At 46.7% G+C, this 22,052-nt stretch overlaps 1 protein-coding gene and 1 long non-coding RNA gene across 3 annotated transcripts; both read left to right on the plus strand.

Annotated features, from left to right (window-relative positions):
• Nucleotides 1-8,808: 8,808 nt before the first annotated feature.
• LOC122701361 lies at nt 8,809-13,910 on the plus strand. 2 transcript variants are annotated; one of them, XR_006343054.1, is made up of 3 exons: nt 8,809-9,492; nt 13,542-13,637; nt 13,773-13,910. It is a non-coding gene; the product is annotated as an uncharacterized LOC122701361 (long non-coding RNA). The 2 variants fall into 2 exon arrangements; XR_006343055.1 differs by having other exon boundaries at nt 8,844-9,369.
• An 809-nt stretch (nt 13,911-14,719) lies between these two features.
• Nucleotides 14,720-16,247, plus strand: LOC122703415 (glycine N-phenylacetyltransferase-like). Its single transcript, XM_043917686.1, has 2 exons — nt 14,720-14,727; nt 15,687-16,247. Exons 1-2 carry the CDS (start codon nt 14,720-14,722, stop codon nt 16,087-16,089), a joined length of 411 nt encoding a protein of 136 aa, XP_043773621.1. The 3' UTR covers nt 16,090-16,247.
• Nucleotides 16,248-22,052: the final 5,805 nt, after the last annotated feature.

The following is a 22,052-nucleotide window of genomic DNA, read 5'->3' on the forward strand; positions in this document are numbered from 1 at the left end:
TGGGTGGCCAATTCCTTCTCCAGGGGATGTTCCTGACCCAGGGATCGAACCCACATCTCCTTCATTGCAGGAGGACTCTTTGTTTTCTGAGCCACCAGGGAAGACCTAAATGGGTCTTATGGGATAAAAATAAAAGTGTTGGCAAAGCCAGCTTCTGAAGTCTTTAGGGGAGAATCTATATCCTTGCCTTTTGAGCCTGAAGAAGTTTTCCACATCCCTAGGTTTGTGATCCTACATCACTCTACCTTTTCTCCTTACTTCCATCATCTTTACATAGTCTTCTTTTATGTATTCTAATCTCCTTCTGTGTCCCTCTTACAAGCACACTTGTCATTACCCTTGCAGGGTATTTGGTCCTGTCCAAGAAGTCCATAAGAAATTTGGTCCATGCCAAATGCTGGGAGAAATATCAATAACCTCAGATATGCAGATGACACCACCCTTACAGCAGAAAGTGAAGAACTAAAGAGCCTCTTGATGAAAGTGAAAGAGGAGATTGAAAAAGTTGGCTTAAAGCTCAACATTCAGAAAACTAAGATCATGACATCTGGTCCCATCACTTCATGGCAAATAGATGGGGAAACAGTGGCTGACTTTATTTTTGGGGGCTCCAAAATCACTGCAGATGATGACTACAGCCATGAAATTAAAAGAGGCTTACTCCTTGGGAGAAAGGTTATGACCAACCTAGACAGCATATTAAAAAGCAGAGACATTACTTTGCCAACCAAGGTCCATCTTGTCAAGGCTATGGTTTTTCCAGTGGTCATGTATGGATGTGAGAGTTGGATGGTGAAGAAAGCTGAGCACTGAAGAATTGATGCTTTTGAACTGTGGTGTTGGAGAAGACTCTTGAGAGCCCCTTGGACTGCAAGGAGATCCAACCAGTCCATCCTAATGGAGATCAGTCCTGGGTGTTCATTGGAAGGACTGATGCTCAAGCTGAAACTCCAATACTTTGGCCACCTCATGCAAAGAGCTGACTCATTGGAAAAGACCCTGATGCTGGGAGGGATTGGGGGCAGGAGGAGAAGGGGACAACAGAGGATGCGATGGTTGGATGTCATTAGTGACTCAACAGACATGAGTTTGAGTAAACTCTGGGAGTTGGTGATGAACAGAGAAGCCTGGCGTGCTGCAGACACGACTGAGTGACTGAACTGAACTGCAGATCAGGGAAGATGGAAGAAGACTTGAGGAGCTGTGGGGACTGCAGACACGTTTATTCTCTCCAGGCAGCAGCAGCGGCGGCGGCGAGTCTTCAAAGACTACTGATACACTAAGACAGACCAAAGTGGCCCGTGGCCCAGTGGGCGCGCAGGCCCAGTGCTACCCAGGTCAGCAGTATCGTTGTTTACAGAACATAAACATGCAGTGTGAGGCTGTGAGACAGTGGGGCAGGAGGGCCCGACTGAATCCATGTTGTCAGGTCATTTCTCCACAACATTCTGTCTTTAATTAATGTTATCCCACTTCACATCGAATGCAAAGACAATTCCATTCGCTCCCTTTTGTGCCATTGTTACAGTATCATCTGCATTTACTATAACTCTGGTATACAGCTATTACGTTCTTATTGCTTAGTCTCTGAGTTGTGTCCGGCATTCGGTGACCGTGAGTATTGTATACAGCTATTATGTTCTTATTGCTTAGTCTCTAAGTTGTGTCCGGCATTCGGTGACCCTGAGTACTGTAGCCTGCCAGGCTTTTCTGTCCATGTGATTCTCCAGGCGAGAACACTGCAGTGGGTTGCCATTTCCTGCTCCAAGGGCTCTTCCCTCTCCAAGGGATCAACCCTGTGTCTTCTGCTTTGACAGGTGGATTGTTTTACCTCTGAGTCATGAGGGAAGCCCCATACAGTTACTATACTTGAATCTAAAATAGTCAATTGTTTGTAAAGAATTTAAGAAAAGAAAGAAACACAGCTTTAAACCACTTATATTGTCAATAGTCTCTCTAGCTGCAGTTCCAAAATATCACTGAATTTATTTATTTACTTTTTTCATTTATTTTTATTACTTGGAGGCTAATTACTTCACAACATTGCAGTGGGTTTTGTCATACATTGACATGAATCAGCCATGGAGTTACAATATCACTGAATTTAATTTCCTTTTGGTTTCCAGACTATTTTTTTCTTGTAGAGCAGATATGCCTTGTTTATCTGTAACTTTTTTTTTTTTTTTTTTTTTTGCTTGTGTTTTGCGAAGACATTTGTTTGATGTGAAATTTCAGGCTTTCAGCATTTTTAAAATGTCATTCTATTGTCATGGGGAAGAACCTTTGTATTCTACTGCAAGTTAATCACTAAAGGGATGTTGCCTATAAGCTTGAATTATACATAATGGCCCATCTCTGGGAACCCAGCCTCTCAGGTAGGGAGTGTTAAGCTAAAATACCTTTGTCCAGCTCATAGGAAGCATCCCTGACCAGGCCCTCCTGTGAGTGGCTGCGGGAAGGAAGAAATTAACACAATCCTTCTAAGTCTGATCTGAACCAGGAAATGTTTGACTTGACTCCCTTCCCTTTTAGTATAAAAACAACCTGAATCCTCACTCAGGAAAGATGATTCTTTGGGGCCTGAGTCCATCATCGTTCTGGTTTGCTGGCTTTCTCTGAATAAAGTCATTCTTCCTTGCTGATTTGTTGGCATCCCGTGCTAGTGAAGGAGGAAACACAAAGGCTCCATCATGAAAGCAGGACGCCATCTCGGGCCGCACTGTGGACTTTGAGTTTTAGGCCCAGTATCTATAGAAACGACATACCACCGCCAGGCGCCCGAAGGAAGACTCGACTCTCTGTGGCCTAAAAGAATACCCTAATGATCTGTGTAACTGAAGAGAATCATAATTTCTTATGAATGCGTGGCTACAACACGGCAGGCAGCGCAAGCTTGGACTGGGCAACAGATTTCGGAAGCCCCCTGGGGCCTTGCTGCCTGTGGCCAGATGCCCCGGTCCCGTTGCCACTGGGAGGTTTCTGGGTGAGACCCTCTTGTAGCCACGCGTTCCGGGAAACAAACTCACCCATTGGGACAATGCAGATCGTGGAGTGCAGTTTATTTCACCGGCAGGCCCAAGGCAGAGTCTCCTCTTCGCCAAGGACCCCGACCAGTTTTTGTGAAAACCTTATATACCCTAAGTGTACATGCTCAAACCCACCTCCTCAAATTCCCTGAGACTAGTCTGGACAACGTAAGAGAGATACAGTCAAAGTTAACCCATGAGTCATGTGTCACAAGACTAGATAAACAGTGGATATTTATCAATAGGCCTGTGGTCATATCCCGATAAACATAATGGAATATACCACTTTGTTCTGTTACAGAGATAATTAGCATATTCTTTAGGCACCTGAGCATCCCAGCCCAAGTCCTGAGGCTCTCTTACCCGGGGTCTGGTTTTCCGTCGGGATGCCGTTTCTATAGACACCGGGCGCAGAGTTCAGAGTCCACTGGGAGGGTGACCACGCGTGTAGCCGATGTTCGCAGCCTGGGCGAAGACGGAGTCCAGCTCTGTCCAGGTCCGCCTTCAGGCCTGGCCGCTGCGGATACCACTCGTCGCTTCAGAATTCCCCAAGGTGGCGCTGGCTGTCCCAGCGCTTGGCAGTTGGAGGAAGGAATCGAGATTGGGGAGAGGACACACTCCCTACAGTGGGGCGGGTCGCTCCAGTGTTTACACCCAGAAGCTTTCCTTCCTCTCTGCTAGGGGCTTTTTCTCCAGAATAGGTCAGTGTGTTTTGTATTCGAGGAGGGGTACCCCGTTGGAAAGAGGAAAGCGTTGTTGAACTTTTACCCACTTTGTGGACCAGTTCTCCGTTTTCTTTCTGAGGCTAGCATTTGTCTGCCATTTGTGTTTGTCTCTCTGGAATGTGTCTTTGAAAGTGGGGAATGTTTCACTGTCCCTAAAGAAGAGCCCCCCAGGCACACGTTGGGTGGGCGAGCTAATGACAGCCGTGAGCCCCTGACTCAGAGGAAGATGTCTGATTGTAACAAGGTGAGGCCGCATTCCTGGGAGGATCTGCATGCGGGCTGTCAGGAGGGCTCATCACGGGATGCGTGTACCGTGTCCTGTCCGCCTCGCTGGGTTACCTGCAGAGTTTGTGCTCTCCTGTGTTGTCGGTGTTTGTAAAACCACAAGACCAGACCTGAAGGTCTCTCTAGGATTTTCTGCTTATCCTTTAGAGGGTTTTGTCTCTTTTCGTTTGGTACCATTTCTCCAGGGCTTCTTGGGTGGCCCAGTGGTGAAGAATCCGGCTGCCAGTGCAGGAGAGGCAGGTTCAGTCTCTGGGTTGGGTAGATGCCCTGGAGGAGGACATGGCAACCCCTCCAATATTCTTGCCCCTGGAGAATCCCACGGACAGAGGAGCCTGGCCAGCTATATAGTCCATGGGGTCGCAGGAGAGTCAGACATGACTTAATGACTAAACAACAACGTTTTCTCCATTTACAGCCAAATCAATTTTGTGATATTCAGAACTTTTACTGATGTCAAATGAAGGAAAGGTACAGTGGGGGAAATGCTCTTCTTGTCCAAGAGTGGGAAGTTCCCAGGGAAAAGAGAAAGGTTCCATTTAGTTCTTAAAATCACCAAAAGCCCCATCCTCGAATTTTGCCCAGCTGCTTGGTGTCAAAGCAAAAGTGTATCCTTTTAATGGTTAGAAATGACCAATGGCTATTTACAGTTTTACAGATTTTTCCCCCCCTATGGCTCTTTTGTGAAGAATCAAGGAAGAATAATGAAATCCTTTATGTGCAAGCATATGGGCTATTACATCAGGGAAAGTAAGACAATGAAGGAAATGAGCGTGAGGATATGGCGCTTCCAACCTTAACTCCTCTGGTTGAACTAGATGTCTTAGCCGCTCCTGCTGCTCTGCTAATACATCCACCCCTCCCAACACCTTTCCTTCCTATCCTGCCCCAGTTCCTGACACCAGGGCTCAGGACTTCCCTCCTTATCGGGATCCCTTAGAAAGCCCTATGTTAGTTTCTGGGGCACAGAGAATTGGTCTGGTATGACCATCTAAGACCCAACAGGGCAGCCAGTTTGGGCTAAGAGCCACTCCTAGGGCAGGACTGTCTCCTGGCTTTTATCTCAAGCGTGCATGCTCAGTCACTTCAGTCGTGTCTGACTCTTTGCAACCCCATGGACTAGAGCCCACCAGGCTTCTCCATCCATGGGATTCTTCAGGCAAGAGTACTGGAGTGGGTGCCATTTCCTCCTCCAGGGGATCTTATCTCATCAGTTCGGTCACTCAGTCAGGTCCAAATCTTTGCAACCCCACGAACCGCAGCATGGCAGGCTTTCCTGTCTATCACCAACGCCCAGACTTTACTCAAACTCACGTCCATTGAGTCGGTGATGCCATCCAACCATCTCATCTCATCCCCTGTCATCCCCTTCTCCTCCCACCTTCAATCTTTCTCAGCATCAGAGTCTTTTCCAGTGAGTCAGTTCTTGGCATCAGGTGGCCAAAGCATTGGAGCTTCAGCTTCAGTATCAGTCCTTCCAGTGAATATTCAGGACTGATTTCCTTTAGGATGGACTGGTTGGATCTCCTTGTAGCCCAAGGGACTCTCGAGAGTCTTCACCAACACCACAGTTCAAAAGCATCAATTCTTCGGTACTCAGCTTTCTTTATAGCCCAACTCTCACATCCATACATGACTACTGGAAAAACCATAGCTTTGACTAGACGACCTTAGTCAGTAAAGTAATGTCTATGCTTTCTAATATGCTATCTAGGTTGGTCATAACTTTTCTTCCAAGGAGCAAGCATTCTTTTAATTTCATGGCCACGGTCACCATCTACAGTGATTTTGGAGCCCAAGAAAATAAAGTCTGTTACTGTTTCCACTATTTCCCTATCTATTTCCCATGAAGTGATGGGACCGGATGCCATGATCTTAGTTTTCTGAATGTTGATTTTTAAACCAATTTTTTCACTCTCTCCTTTCACTTTCCACATGGTGGAGAGCTCTGAGAAAACGTGGCCCCTGGAGAAGGCAATGGCGAACCACCTCACTACTCTTGCTTGAGAACGCCATGAATGTCATACAGGAGGCCGAATGCAAACGGCAGCCTGCTGGGTTTCCAGGGCACCTTTAAGGGCTGAGATCACAGCAGGCCTCATAGGGAGGGTCCTCCACACCTCGGGCAAACTTGGCAGTAACCACAGCTGAACCACACTCGGGCCTGAGGAGGGAAGATTGCCCTCGTTAGGGCACCACGTATTAGCACATTGGGGCAGGGCTTTGAAAAGGGAAATCACAGCTAAAGAGTTTGAACAATGTTCAAGAAGTTCAGCAAAACAAATGAAGACCCCTCTGAAGCTTTAGGAAGGATTTATCAACTAACCACAGGGCTTCCCTGGTGGCTCAGCCAGTAAAGAAGCTGCCTGCCTGTGCAGGAGACACACGTTTAACCCCTGGGCCAGGAAGATCCCCTGGAGAAAGAAATGGCAACCCAGTCCAGCATCCTTGCCTGGAGACGCTCAGGGACAGAGGAGCCTGGCGGGCTGTAGTCACGGTGTCATGGAGTCAGTCAGGCCTGGGTGACTAACACACAGATGCGTACGAACGCAGATCCTGAAGCCCCTGGAGATTTTAGAATGGTAACTTTGACCTTTTTTTGAGCAAAGTGCCTTGATCAGGAGAAAGTTGCAAAGATCAGGAGTTACATTTAGAACAAACACTTCTCAATTGGTGGGTGTTGCATATGAAGTGTTCAACAGGGAACAACAGAAGAAAGATGCAAGCAAAATGCCGCTTTCCTGGGGGGCAGCATTGAATATCCGAAAGGCAAGTCACCTGGAGGCAGGGAAGGCACTCTTGAGGAAGGAATGATGCACTTATGGCAAGAAAGACAACATGAAGAAATGATTGCCCTAGGCCAAAACATAAGAAGAAAAATGATAAAAGTAGAGAGCCTCTCATACGGTAGAGATGATCACGGTGATCAAGGACAAGGCCCAGGGCTCATTTGGACTTGAGGTGCCTAAATCCCCACAGGACCCCGGGATAAAACGGTGCAGAATGAGCTGATGAACTTTCTGGTGATACACCTCGTCCTGAAGTTTTTCACCAAGACAGCTTGGCGTCAGAGTCACACCAGAGCACGTTTTAAGCCTACAGATGGCACTCATGAAAACCCCAGAAACGGAGACAGAGATCTTCCCCGCTTCACCGACCACCCTCCCTCCCGGGTCTGTGAAAAGATAGCCACTAATATCTGTGGACATTTTTTTCAGTGTGGGTGAAAGCATATATCACTTGGTGAGAAAGTCTCTGAAGAGGATGCCTGGGTCTTGAACAGACTGAAAGCTGAACGCAAGCATAGTATCGCCATTGATATCTGCATGTGGACGTTTGAAACCAGCAAGTGCCTTCACTGCCGCCCCAGGACACAGAGACCTTATCAGAAACGTGGCCACGGGCATCCGAGACTGAAGCTGCTGACCTGACTGCTATTGCAGCCGCTGAATGTGAAGGAGGTGTCTCCACGAATGGGCAGATCCTTGGGCATGCCCTTCTAGCTTCCACTCGGCGTGACTAGCTGCTGGACTTAATGACAGATCCCTCTGAGCCACCTAACAGCCAGGAGAGACGAGGAAGCCACTAGGAAATTCAGCTCCTGCGTTAAGAAAATTGACTCCAGCCCTGACACAGTAGCATCCATGAAATTTCTGGCTAGAACAGCGACAGCGTGATGGAGCCAAGCACTAGCATGCCTTATTTTGAGGCTTGGAAAGTCATCCCTAGAGATGGTAACACCAGTGGGACAAAGTGCTAAAAGGTTTTATCAGATTCAAACAGCTGTAGATAGAGAAGCAAAGAGGATTTTTACTGCTGACTGAAGATTCTAAGTTTTTTGAAAAGACCCTGATCCTGGGAAAGAGTGAGGGCAGGAGGAGGAGGGGACAACAGAGGATGAGATGGTTGGATGGCATCACCGACTCGATAGACATGAGTTTGGGTGGACTCCAGGTGTTGGTGATGGACAGCGAGGCCTGGAGTGCTGCGGTCCATGGGGTCGCAAAGAGTCAGACACGACTTAGTGACTGAACTGAACTGAAGACTAAGAAACATTCCTCGCCCCATTTGGCAGGAAATAGCCAGAGTGGTCTTAAGCCTTTTCCCCACAAATTTGTGGAATGAACGTTGACAGTGGGAAAACGTACCAGGGAAGAACATTTGTATTCTATTACAAGTTAATCACTAAAGCAGTCCTACCTTTAAGCTTAAACTGTGTCTCTGGGAATGAGAGATGGGGCATTATGTATAACTTGCATAATACCCTATTATCTCTGCCTCCCAGATAATGAGCTGCAAGCTAAAAGACTTTTGTTAAGCTCACAGGAAGCATCCTGACCAGACCCACCTGTGAATGACTGTAGGAAGGAGGAAATGAGCACATCCCATCCAGAGGCTGACCCAAACTTGGAAATGCTTGATTTTAATCCCTCCCCTTTAAGTCGAGAAGAAGCCTGAATTCTGCCTCAGCCAGGATGGTTCTTTGGGACGCAGGCCCACTGTCATTTTGGCCTGCTGGCCTTCTGAACTGCTCCTTGCCAGGACTGTGGTCTCTTGATTTCCTAGACTCCCGAGCTGCCAGCAGGCAAGACTGCATCAGTGAAACGGCCGTCTCCGACCGTGTGTCCCGACCTTGTGTCCCTTCTGAACGTCAGCCGCTGTTTGTGCCTCTGTTCCCTCATGTGTCATGCCTGCTTTTCTGTGGCTTCCTGGAAGGTTATCCTTTTATCTGGGATTTTCAACAGTTTAATTATGATATGTCTGGGGGTGGTCCTCCTTCTGTTTATTCCGTTTGAGGTTTACCGAACTTATTCTAAATGTGGGGGTGGGGGCACTTTCTAGGCCCTTTAGTCTTTCCAAGGAAGTAATTTCTTATGGTTAAAAACAGAGCTCTGCTTCTCTACATGAGTTCTAACAGTGGCTATCTCTTGCTTTTGCGGCAGGTATTCATGAAAAGGGAGGGGATGCGGCAGGCAGGCGTTGCCGGTAGGGATCCTGCCTGCCTCCGGGATCTCAGAGTTCAGAGTTGCTGAGCGCTGGAAGGACTGAAGGACCTCTGGGGTCAGAAAGCAGCTCAGACCTCTGGAAAAGCGAGCCTCAGGGGCAATCTGCCAAGCGCAGGGCCCAGGGGAGGGACTCCCCACGCCCAGCCCCGGAAGAGCAGCCTGCTGCCCGGGTTCAGGCAGGACTCCCCGCTCGGCAGGTTGGGGCTCGCCTGTACGCACACCTCCAGGACCACGGGAGCCAGAGGATACCTGTCATCCTCTGCAGTGGCCTTCTGCCTGTTGTCCCTGGGGGCATCTCTGCAGAGACTCAGTGGGAAGACAGTGTCACAGGTGAGAGCCACGGGGGATCGCTGCTCTGCGACGCCACAGCCCCTGGCTCCTCACGGAAGCAAACGAAGCAAAATGCTGCTGTTGGCCGTGGGTGAGAATTCCTGAGCCCCTCAGTGCTGAGAGGTACGCCGGGCGGAAAGGAGGTGGCTCCCTTCGAGAAATCTGCGGCAGGCATGCACTGTGTGCGGGGCAGTGTCCTGATTCTGTAAGACGTTCTCCCTGGGGAAGGACAGGCTTCTGTTCTGAATTTACATAAATGTGGAGTGATTTGGGAGCTTCCAATAGATGAGGTGCCAGAAAAGGTAACAGCTTCTGGGAAGAAGTATGTGGGTTTGGGTGATGTTTGTGTAACAGTTTGTAGACATGCTAGGCAAACATGATCTTATTCAATTCCCTAGTAAAGTTATATGGTAGTCAGACTTTTTTTTCCGCCTTGGATAAGTGATGGCCAGGGAAATTCAGTGCCCTGTTTAAAGTTTCCAATAGATGAGGTAGGTTGTAGTCAACAGACTACAATCCAGATGAGATTAATGTTAATGTAAAACCATAAAAAAGAAATGTAATTTTAAAATCTCAGTCATAATGCTCATATATAATTTGGTGTTTCCTTCTAAATTTTCATTGTCTGTGATTTATGTAATATGCACACAAAAAGGCCTCTAGGATTTTTACAGTGTCATGTCCATCCTTTTCATGTTCATCTTTAAGACTCTCATGTGGCCACATATAACCTTCATGTTAAAATGGGTTTTAGAGTAGTAAAATAGTGATAGATCATGTTTACATGAATTATATTTATAGCAGGACACAGAGATTGTGTCCAGTACATCCCTGTGAGTTAATATTGTATTGCTTTCCAACTTTTTCAGAGTATTTTTCTTCATTTGAACAGTTTTCTTTGGATAAATTCCCAGTACTGGAATGGATTTGTCAAACGTCTCAAACTGTGCTTCACTGGACTTTGGCTGTTATCAAGGCTGGCAACCCCCTAAAATGAGTCTCCTCAGTTTTAGTCAGCTGCATTTATTGGACATTATATTTGTGTTCAATTTGTGTGTGTGTACATATATGCAAGTGCAGAAAGCTTTCCCAAATGTACTTGTCAGAACTTTAATATTCTATCCCCAGTGATCTGGCATCACATTCAGCTTATTTTATTCTCATGCAATCTTTTTTGTGAAATGCTCCTCGCTGCTGTCTGAATGGGCTTCCCAGGTGGCACTAACGGTAAAGGGCCCGCCTGCCGATGCAGAGACGTAAGAGACAGGAGCTCGATCCCTGGGTCAGGAAGATCCCCTGGGGGAGGGCCTGGCCGCCCACTCCAGGATTCTTGCCTGGAGAATCCCAAGGACAGAGGGGCCTGGCGGGCCACAGTCCATAGGGTCGCAAGAGTCGGACACAGCTGAAGTAACTTAGCATGCAGGCGATGTCTGATTAATGTTTAGAAATGATACACTTCTACTGTGTTGATATTTTCCAAGATATGGCACAGGTACTTCTATTCTGGTCTGAGTGTTTTTTCAAAGAAACATCTGGTAGGCATGCCCAAGCCCAGAATGTAGTTGGTCTTCTACTGACACCTGTTGAATGAAAGAATGAGTCTCTTCCCTCGCTAAGCAGAGTGACTAAAGAGCTCGCTATGTTTAGCAAGCGCGTCGCACACAGAATCAGGAAACTTCCAGTTCCCACTGCGCACCTGAGGTGTTATTACATTATTAACACATGTACAATTAACATTGTATAACATTGAGAACGTAGAGTAAATTATTTAGGGCATTGCCCAGAGGACTGATAGTCTAGAAGGCAAACTGTAAATTGCTGTAACAAGTTTTGACTGAAATGTGTCCATAATCTTTGCGGAGTACAGAGAAGGGAGTGATCTGTTCTGTTTGGATTGAGGAACTAAAGGGAGTCCATAGAGAGAAAAGGGAAATTTGATTAAGACTTTGAAATGGGAACAAAAGCTGGATTTTGAAGGTCTTCTGGAATTAGGGCCTAAACAAAATGAAGACAGGCCAGAGCTGTTAAATCAGATACTGAGTTAAAGAAATATTCTGTGGTCCTGTGTGGGAAAGCAGGACAACAGAGGGGACCAGCACACTTCACCTTATAGTAAAGAAAACATATATTTACAGGACTTAAGTGATCCCTACCAGCCCCAGTGACTGCCCACAGCAGCTACAATCAAGATACAAAGACCACTTCAAAAAATTAACCTAGAATGGATTAAAGGCTTAAATGTATTAGGACCTGAAATCATAAAACTCCTAGAAGAAAACATGGGGGGAAACCTTGAGCGTGGTCTTGGCAATGGTATTTTTGGATATTTCAACAAAAGCTCAAGTATTGAAAGCAGAAAATAAACACGTGGGGCTATATCAAACTAAAAAGTTTCTGCCCAGCAAAAGAATCGACAAAATGAACAATCTATGGAATGGGAGAAAACATTTGCACACCACTAAGGGGTTACTATTCCCCTGTCCCAGGTGACAGACAGGCTGAAGGCAGACCCAGGGCAGAGACGAGCACTTGCCAGCCCAGCTACGACCTTACATCTTCAGTTATTGTGCCACGTCCAACTTTGTGCAAACTGCCCGGCTCCTCTGTCCGTGGGGTTTTCCTGCAGAAATACTGGAGTGGGTTGCTATTTCCTCCTCCAAGGGATCTTCCTGACCCAGGGATTGAATCAACGTCTCCTGAGTCTCCTACATTGGTAGGCAGATTCTTTATCTCGGAGCCACCTGGGCATCCCTGACGTCAGCGGCAGAATGCCCGCTGCTTTAATTCTACTCTCCGGGTTTTCCACTGGTAAACACTGGAGGCGGGAGGAGAAGGGGGCAGCAGAGGATGAGACGGTGGGAGGGCATCACTGACTCGATGGGCGGGAGTTTGAGCAAACTCCGGGTGATCGTGAAGGACAGGGAAGCCTGGAGTGCTGCCGTCCATGGGCCACAGAGTCAGACAGGACTGAGCGACTGAATGACCACTACCAGATTTTCCAAAGGAATCTCTCCATGCTGTCTGCTTAGCTGCTCAGGCGTGTCCGACTCTGTGTGACCCCGTGGATGGTAGCCCGCCAGGCACCTCTGTCTATGGGGATTCTCCAGGCAAGAATACCGGAGCGGGTTGCCATTCCTTCCTCCAGAGGATCTTCCCAACCCAGGGATCGACCCAGGTCTCCTGCGTTGCAGTTGGATTCTTTATCAGCTGAACTACCAGGGAATCTCTGTGGTCCACCCTAAGTGGAAACATAAAGGGAAGGGAATTCTGGGAAATGTAGTTCAGCCTAGCTGACCTCATTTGTTGAATACAGTTAAGTTCTCAATAAATATTAACACTTAATGAGTGATTAAATAAGTGAATGACTGCATAGATGAATAAATCAATAGTTAGGTTTCCAGGCTAGTCAGAAAAGTCTATTTCAATTATAATGAAACTATACCAAAATACCCTGAAATAAAAATCAAAGCCAGACTTTGGTAAGGAGAGACTTTATTTGAAAGGATTATTTCCAGAGGGGAAAGGAGTGCTGAAATAGGAAGAGGGTATTATTTCAACAGAAGAACTCTCAGACGGTAAGATCTACCACCATCTGAAAGGTGAGGCAGAAAAGGGTTATTTTATGGAAAGGAGTCAGCAAAGTTTCATGGAGGATCATTCTGAATGCCAGTGTTGGCTTGGGCTGAGAGTGGATCACAGTGCGGAGGACTGTGTGCAGGAGAGAAGATGATTAATGCTTTGTCAAGCCAATAACCTTTGCCAAGCCTTTAGAACACGTTGTTGCCATTGTTCAGTGGGGATAAGCCGTCCACCTAAGCGTGTCGGAAGGGAGAGCAAACAGAGTCAGAACGAATCCAGTTCTTACGCCCTTTCAGTGGGGCGTTTGCCTGTTTGTTTGAGGTTTTTTTCGTTGACTTGTATGAGCTGTTGAAGATGGGGAGTCTGAAGGATTAGTACCTGGCCTTGTCACAGATAACGTGAGGGTCATGGTGAGGCTTAAGCCCAATGGGAGAAGGGCAGCTCCTTGCAGGAAGACACTCAGAAACACGAAGGGAGTGGAGGGGGTTTTGTTTTGGTTTTTAACCGTTGCTGTTTCCCAGGAGACAGGGCTGTGGGCGTCCTTGTGTGTCTTCCAGCACTTCTCATTCCTTGCTTGCTGATCCTCTCTTTAGATTAAGGGACCTGCCAAGATGCTCCAGTTACAAGGCCCCCACCTGCTGAAGATGTTAGAGAAGTCCTTGAGGACGAGTCTCCCTGAGTCCTTAAAGGTGAGAGTGGAACGTCCTTAAGGGACAAGGGCCAGGAGCAGCTTAAGGAGAGGCAGGAAAGGGAACCCCTGAGCGCCTACCCCATGCGAGCTCACTCACCCGGCTGCTCGTTAGTTCACCTCACCTGTCTGCCAGGCAGCTGCGTTGTGTCTGCAGAACCCAGGAGGAAGGGGGGGCTCAGGTAGACGACCTGACCAGGCTCATCATGCCAGCAGTGAGTGGCGACGCAGTGGCTGGAGCCCATCATCATCTTTGCTGTGTGATGACGCCAAAGCTTCCCTCGCGCCCCTTCAACTCATGTTATGTAACTCTGGAAGGTTCTGTTTCCCCAGAATTGGCAAAGCCAATGTTTATTCTTATCAAACAATCAAGTGCCTGATGAATAGCTATCGATTATGGTTCTTCTTTGTAATTAATAATCTGTCAAATTCTGTTTTTGTCAACCCCCAAGGATTAGGTTTAACTTCGAATGAGACAGAAATTATGTTTAAGGAATGATCTATGCACAGCGGACACCTAGATCATCACATGTGCCATAGAGAAGTGGAGTGTTTTTTCTTGCAATAATATATATTACAAAGGGAGGAGGCCTTTACTAGAGATAAGGAGTGCCCCTGCATTATGATGAGGGAATCAATGCACCAAGAAGATACAAGAAAGCCTGAAATGTATACACCCAGCAACAGAGGCTCACAGTACATGAGACCAAAACTGATAAAACTGAAAGAAGAAATAGGGAAGCACACAGGGATAAAGAGTCCAGCACTTCTCCCGCAGTAATCTGTAGGATAGGCAGATAACCTATAAATACATATATGAACTTACTGTGTATGAAATGAACCAACTTGAATAAATCAACATTTATAGAATACTTCCCACAGCCATGGCAGGGAACATAATATTTTCAAGTGCACATGGAGTGTTTAGCAAAATAGACCATATTATTTAAAATTTTAGCAGAATTGAAATGTAACAAGTATGTTCTTGAACAATATAGAATGTTAAACTCAATGACTCTATGAGTATGGCTCACAGGTTCATTGGGTTACATAAGCCCCTTTGCCACGACAAGGCTGTGATTCATGACGGGGTGTGGTGGCGGCAGAGGATGATGGTTAGACAGCATCGCTGACTTAATGGGCATGAATTTGAGCGAAATCCGCAAGACAGTGGAGGACGGAGGAGCCTGGGGTGCTCCAGTCCATGGAGGCACTAAGGCATGTATGTGACTTAGCGACTGGGCAGCAATCCCATTACACCTGGACACACCTCCACATCCACAGTCTCACTGGATTCTGCTGTCACCCCCGAGGTAGACAAGATAGGAGATCTTATCCTTATTTTCCTGACAGAAACAGGCTCGGATGATGACATAGCTTGTTCGGGTCACATGGATAGTTAAGGGTGTGATGGGATGAGTACAGATCCCCTCGTTCCCCATCAGGAAACCCCTCCCAAACCCCTTTACAGCCTGAAGAGGCTTCAGGTTCAGTGTTCTGTGCCTCGGGGGCTGTCTGCACTCCACACCACTTCCCCTCTCTGGACTCCTGCTCCCATAGTGGCCAGGGACCTCTGACACCAGCGGTCCACGATTCCATGGTTCCTAAGCTCCGGTTTTACCCGGGTGCTAGCATGTGCTTTCGGGCACTTGTCTTTTCCATTTGCCTATTTTCCTTATCGCTAAAATGGGGTGTTATCAATTCCCTCTTTAAATGCTGAGTCACTGCTTTGCCGACAGCAACCATACTTAACTTTTAGGTACTTCTTACTGCAGGTGGATTCTTATGGTGTAATTGCTCTTATATCAGTTTTTGAGGAAGGTACAATTAATAGGCTCACTTTATAAAGGAAGGAGGCAGAGAGACATTATGTTGCAGGGTTAAAGTCACACGCTTTTGAATTATGAATCTGGGCAGCCTTGCTGCAGAATCTGTGCCTTTGCCTGTGCTCTCAAATGCATCATCTGAAGACAATTTGGGGGCAAAAGAATATATAATACTTCACAGTATGTGTGATTTATGAGGGTTTTTTTTTTCCTCTTCTCAATAGTAACGAGGAGATGTTTAAGCTCTCATCCATGGATCCTACACATGCCGCTTTGGTGAATAAATTCTGGCATTTTGGTGGCAATAAGAGGAGCCAGAGATTCATCGAGCGCTGTATCCAGGCCTTCCTCACCTTCTGCCTGCTGGGGCCCGAGGGGACCCCTGCGTCCTGGTCCCTGATGGACCAGACGGGAGAGATCCGGATGGGGCCCACCCTGCCCGAGTACTGGGGCCACGGGCTCATCTCCCACATGCTGGCTGTCCACACCCGGGCTCTGGACCAGCTCGGCGTCCCTGCGTATAACCACACAGACAAAGCCAACAAAATCACATGGAGAATCAGTGACAACCTGCGTCACATCGCCATCCCCCGTGGTTGGAACCAATGGAACCGCGTGCCCCTGTGAAGCGGGCCCCCACCCGAGACAGTGCTGGGCGTGCTGGACACGTGGCCAGAGAGGCAGAGCGCTGGGCGGAAAGGAAGACTGAACCGTCATCAGAGGAGGAGCTAAGATGGCAGAGGAATAGGACAGGGAGACCACTTTCTCCCCTACAAATTCATCAAAAGAACATCTGAATGCTGAGCAAACTCCACAAAACAACTTCTGATCGCTAGCAGAGGACATCAGGCACCCAGAAAAGCAGCCAATTGTCTTTGAAAGGAGGTAGGACAAAATATAAAAAATATAAAGAGAGACAAAAGAGTTAGGGATGGAGACCTGTTCCTGGAAGGGAGTCTTAATAGAGGAAGTTTCCAAACACCAGGAAACCCTCTCATGGGCGGGTCTGGGGGAAGTTTTTGAATCTCGGAGGGCAACCTAACAGGGAGGAAAAATAAATAAAACCCACAGATTACATGCCTAAAAGCAACTCCCAGCAGAAAAGTACCCCAGACGCCCGCATCCACCTCCAGCAAGTGGGGGCAGAATGGAGAGGAGCAGGCGGCATTGCTTAGGGTAAGGACCGGGCCCAAATGCCCTGAGGGCAATCGGAGGAAGCTAACGTGAGATAGCAACTTAAACTGTGGGACAGCGAGAGAGAGAGAGAGAGAGAGAGAGAGAGAAAATTAACTGGCCGGAACACACTGCTGGCCGTTTGCAAAACAAGGGGACTGAGCAATTCCAGAGAAGAGCTAGCAGGTGGCAGACCGGCCCATCCCCGCCGGAGGCAGGAGGCAGGGGGGAGGGGAAAGGGGCAAACTCGGCCCCAGAGACGGCATCCCTACCAGACTGCAAACAGGCCTCCAGTTTGTAACCAAAGACTTCCTGAGATTCTGGATGGTCGACATCCGCCGGGAGGGTCGCGACTAGAGGCCAGTTCCCCAGAACAGTCACAAGGTGCACCGGACTGGCGCGGGCGGAAACCGAGGCTGGGACCGCGGAGGGGAGAAGGCGCCCCGCACCCGGGGAGAGTGCGCCCGTCAAGCTCCTGGCTGCCTGAGCTGCTCAGGCGGGGAAGGCACAGAATGCAGGCCCAACCAAGTCCGCGCTTTTGTGGAGTACCCGAAAACTGAAACCGCACGCAACGCAGCGCCCGCTCCATATAGAGCAGCCGGGAGCCTGAGCAGTGTAGACGGGGAAAGCACACACCCGTGAGCAGGGGCAAACCCAGTGTGGCCGGAACACGGTGAGTGCTCCCCACACACAGCGATATCTGCCTGCAGCGCCCCTCCCTCCCCGCAGCAGGACTGAACTAGCAAACCTGAACAAGAGACCACCTCCGCCCGCCTGTGTCAGGGCGGAAATTAGACACTGAACAGACCGGCAAACAGAAGCCAAATAAACAAAGGGAACCGCTTCAGAAGGGACCGGTGCAACAGATTAAAATCCCTGCAGGTAACACCGACTACACCGGAAGGGCCTATAGATATTGAGAAGTGTAAGCTGGAACGAGGAGCTATCTGAAACTGAACCGAACCCACACTGACCACAACAGCTCCAGAGAAATTCCTAGATATATTTTTACTACTATTATTATTTTTTTAATTAAATTTTTTTCTTTTTTTTAAAAGTCCTCTATTACTCCTTAATTTTCATTTTTATAACCCACTATAACCTTTCAAAAAAAGGGGGGGGGGGCTATTTTTAAAGCAAACTTCATATATATTTCTTAAATTTTTTGTGTTTTTTTTTAATATTGTATTTTTTAAGAGTCTAACCTCTACTTTAGATTTTTAATCTTTGTTTTTTAGTATTTGATATCAATTCTGGACATTTAAGAATCCAATCTTCAGCACCTATTTTTTACTCAGGAGTGTGATTACTGGTTTGATTACTCTCTCCCGCTTTTGACTCTCCTTCTTCTCCCCCAGATCACCTCTATTTCCTCCCTCCCCGTTCTCTTCTCAATCCAATTCTGTGAATCTCTGTGGGTGTTCTGGGCTACGGAGAACACTTAGGGAACCGAGTACTGTGTAGATCTGTCTCTATCCTATTGAGTCCCCCTTTTTCTCCCTCTGCTCACCTCTATCTCCTTCCTCCCTCTCCTCTTCTTCATATAACTCTGTGAACCTCTCTGGGTGTCCCTCACTGTGGAAAATCCTTTCACCTTTAACATAGAAGTTTTATCATCAGTGCTGTATGGATGGAGAAGTCTTGAGGCTACTGGAAGAATAAGATTGAAATCCAGAGGCAGGAGGCTTAAGCCCAAAACCTGAGAACACTAGAGAACTCCTGACTACAGGGACCATTAATTAATAAGAGATCATCCCAAAGCCTCCATACCTACACAGAAACCAACCACCACCCAAGAGCCAATAATTTCCAGAGCAAGACATACCACACAAATTCTCCAGCAACGCAGGAACATAGCCCTGAGCGTCAACATACAGGCTGCCTGAAGCCACACCAAACCCATAGACCCATCTCAAAACTCACTACTGGATACTCCATTGCACTCCAGAGAGAAGAAATCCAGCTCCACCCACCAGAACACTGACGTAAGCTTCCCTAACCAGGAAACCTTGAAAAACCAATCATCTAACCCCACCCACTGGGAGAAACCTCCACAACAAAAAGGAACCACAGACTACCAGAATACAGAAAGGCCACCCCAAACACAGCAATCTAAATAAGATGAAAAGGCAGTGAACCGTCATCAGTGGGGAGGCAGCGTGGGCTGTTTGGGGCTGGGCAAGCGGTGAGCGACCCGCAGAGCCCCAGAGTCCCTGCCCACTGCTCACCCGCGGACTTCCCTTCGGGTCCTGCAGACCTTCCTGTTTCCCCCACATTCCAACCCTGGCAACCTCCACTCTACTCTGTGCTTCTATGAGTTCAACTTTTTTTCTTTTTAAGACCCCATGTAGTAAGAGGGAGGCGACCTGTGTATAATTATGGCTGATTTGTGCTATTGTATGGCAGAAACCAACACAACGTTGTAAGGCAATTTTCCTCCAATTAAGAAATAAATTAAAAAAATAATGCTTTGAAGAAACGTTAACAAATGTCTAAGTGATATCATCTGGCAGTATTCCTGTTTCTGTCTGGTTTATTTTACAGGCTCATAAGTTTCTTGTAACACATATGGCTAGTAGGAAAGCACCCTTAATCAATACAGATGAATGCAACTCCCCCCTCGAGTGGTGCCACTACTGTTTCCAGCACTGTGGTCTTGATCTCTATTTAGGGTGTATCCAGAGGGAATGGCAAACCACTTCAGCATCCTTGCCTTGAGAACCCCATGAAAAGTATGAGAAGGCAAAATGATAGGATACTGAAAGAGGAACTCCCCAGGTCGGTAGGTGCCCAATATGCTGCTGGAAATCAGTAGAGAAATAACTCCAGAAAGAATGAAGGGATGGAGCCAAAGCAAAAAAAATACCCAGTTGTGGATGGGACTGGTGATAGAAGCAAGGTCCGATGCCATAAAGAGCAATATGGCATAGGAACCTGGAATCATAGGTCCATGAATCAAGGCAAATTGGAAGTGGTCAAACAGGAGATGGCAAGAGTGAATGTCGACATTCTAGGAATCAGTGAACTAAAATGGACTGGAATGGGTGTATTTAACTCAGATGACCATTATATCTACTACTGTGGGCAGGAATACCTTAGAAGAATGGAGTAGCCATCATAGTCGAAAAACGAGTCCAAAATGCAGTACGTGGATGCAATCTCAAAAACGACAGAATGATCTCTGTTCATTCCCAAGGCAAACCATTCAATATCACGGTAATCCAAGCCTATGCCCCAACCAGTAACACTGAAGAAGCTGAAGTTGAATGGTTCTATGAAGACCTACAAACCCTTTTAGAACTAACACCCAAAAAGATGTCCTTTTCATTATAGGGGACAGGAATGCAAAAGTAGGAAGTCAAGAAACACCTGGAGTAACAGGCAAATTTGGCCTTGGAGTACAGAATGAAGCAGGGCAAAGGCTAATAGAGTTTTGCCAAGAGAACGCACTGGTCATAGCAAATACCCTCTTCCAACAACACAAGAGAAGACTCTACCCATGGACATCAACAGATGGTCAACACCAAAATCAGATTGGTTATATTCTTTGCAGCCAAAGATGGAGAAACTCTATACAGTCAGCAAAAACAAGACTGGGAGCTGACTGTGGCTCAGATCATGAACTCCTTATTGCCAAATTCAGACTTAAACTGAAGAAAGTAGGGAAAACCACTAGACCATCCAGGTATGACCTAAATCAAATCCCTTATGACTATACAGTGGAAGTGAGAAATAGACTTAAGGAACTAGATCTGATAGAGAGCCTGATGAACTATGGATGGAGGTTCGTGACATTGTACAGGAGACAGGGATCAAGACCGTCCCCATGGAAAAGAAATGCAAAAAGGCAAAATGGTTGTCTGAGGAGGCTTACAAATAGCTGTGAAATGAAGAGAAGCAAAAAGCAAAGGAAAAAAGGAAATATATTCCCATTTGAATGCAGAGTTCCAAAGAATAGCCAGGAGAGATAAGAAAGCCCTCCTCAGTGATCAATGCAAAGAAATAGAGGAAAACAACAGAATGGGAAAGACTAGAGATCTCTTCAAGATAATTAGAGATACAGAGGGAACATTTCATGCAAAAATGGGCTCAATAAAGGACTGAAATGATATGGACCTAACAGAAGCAGAAGATATTAAGAAGAGGTGGCAAGAATACACAGAAGAACTGTACAAAAAAGATCTTCATGACCTAAATAATCACGATGCTGTGATCACTCACCTAGAGCCAGACATCCTGGAATGTGAAGTCAAGTGGGCCTTAGAAAGCATCACTACGAACAAAGCTAGTGATGTGATGGAATTCAAGTTGAGCTATTTCAAATCCTGAAAGATGATGCTATGAATGTGCTGCACTTAATATGCCAGCAAATTTGGAAAACTCAGCAGTGGCCACAGGACTGGAAAAGGTCAGTTTTCATTCCAATCCCTAAGAAGCAATGTCAAAGAATGCTCAAACTACCGCACAATTGCACTCATCTCACACGCTAGTATAGTAATGCTCAAAATTCTCCAAGCCAGGCTTTAGCAATATGTGAACCAAGAACTTCCAGATGTTCCAGCTGGTTTTAGAAAAGGCAGAGGAACCAGAGATCAAATTGCCAATATCCACTGGATCATCCAAAAAGCAAGACAGTTCCAGAAAAACATCTATTTCTGCTTTATTGACTACACCAAAGCCTTCGACTGTGTGGATCACAATAAACTGTGGAAAATTCTGAAGGAGATAGGAATACCAGACCACCTGACCTGCCTCTTGAGAAACTTATATGCAGGTCAGGAAATAACAGTTAGAACTGGACATGGAACAACAGGCTGGTTCCAAATAGGAAAAGGAGTATGCCAAGGCTGTATATTGTCACCCTGCTTATTTAACTTATATGCAGAATACATCATGAGAAACGCTGGGCTGCATGAAGCACAAGCTGGAATAAAGATTGCCAGGAAAAATATCAATCACCTCAGATATGCAGATGACACCACCCTTATGGCAGAAAGTGAAGAGAAACTAAAAAGCCTCTTGATGAAAGTGAAAGAGGAGAGTGAAAAAGTTGGCTTAAAGCTCAACATTCAGAAAACTAAGATCATGGCATCTGGTCCCATCACCTCATGGGAAATAGATGGGGAAACAGAGTAAACAGTGTCAGACTTTTTTGTTTTGGGCTCCAAAATCACTGCAGATGGTGATTGCAGCCATGAAATTAAAAGATGCTTACTCCTTGGAAGGAAAGTTATGACCAACCTAGATAGCATATTAAAAAGCAGAGACATTACTTTGCCAACAAAGGTCCGTCTGGTCAGGGCTATGGTTTTTCCAGTGGTCATGTATGGATGTGAGAGTTGGGCTGTGAAGAAAGTTGAGCGCCGAAAAATTGATGCTTTTGTGTGGAGAAGATTCTTGAGAGTCCCTTGGACTGC

Source organism: Cervus elaphus, chromosome 1 (genome assembly GCF_910594005.1).
Source record: "Cervus elaphus chromosome 1, mCerEla1.1, whole genome shotgun sequence".
NCBI lineage: Eukaryota > Metazoa > Chordata > Mammalia > Artiodactyla > Cervidae > Cervus > Cervus elaphus.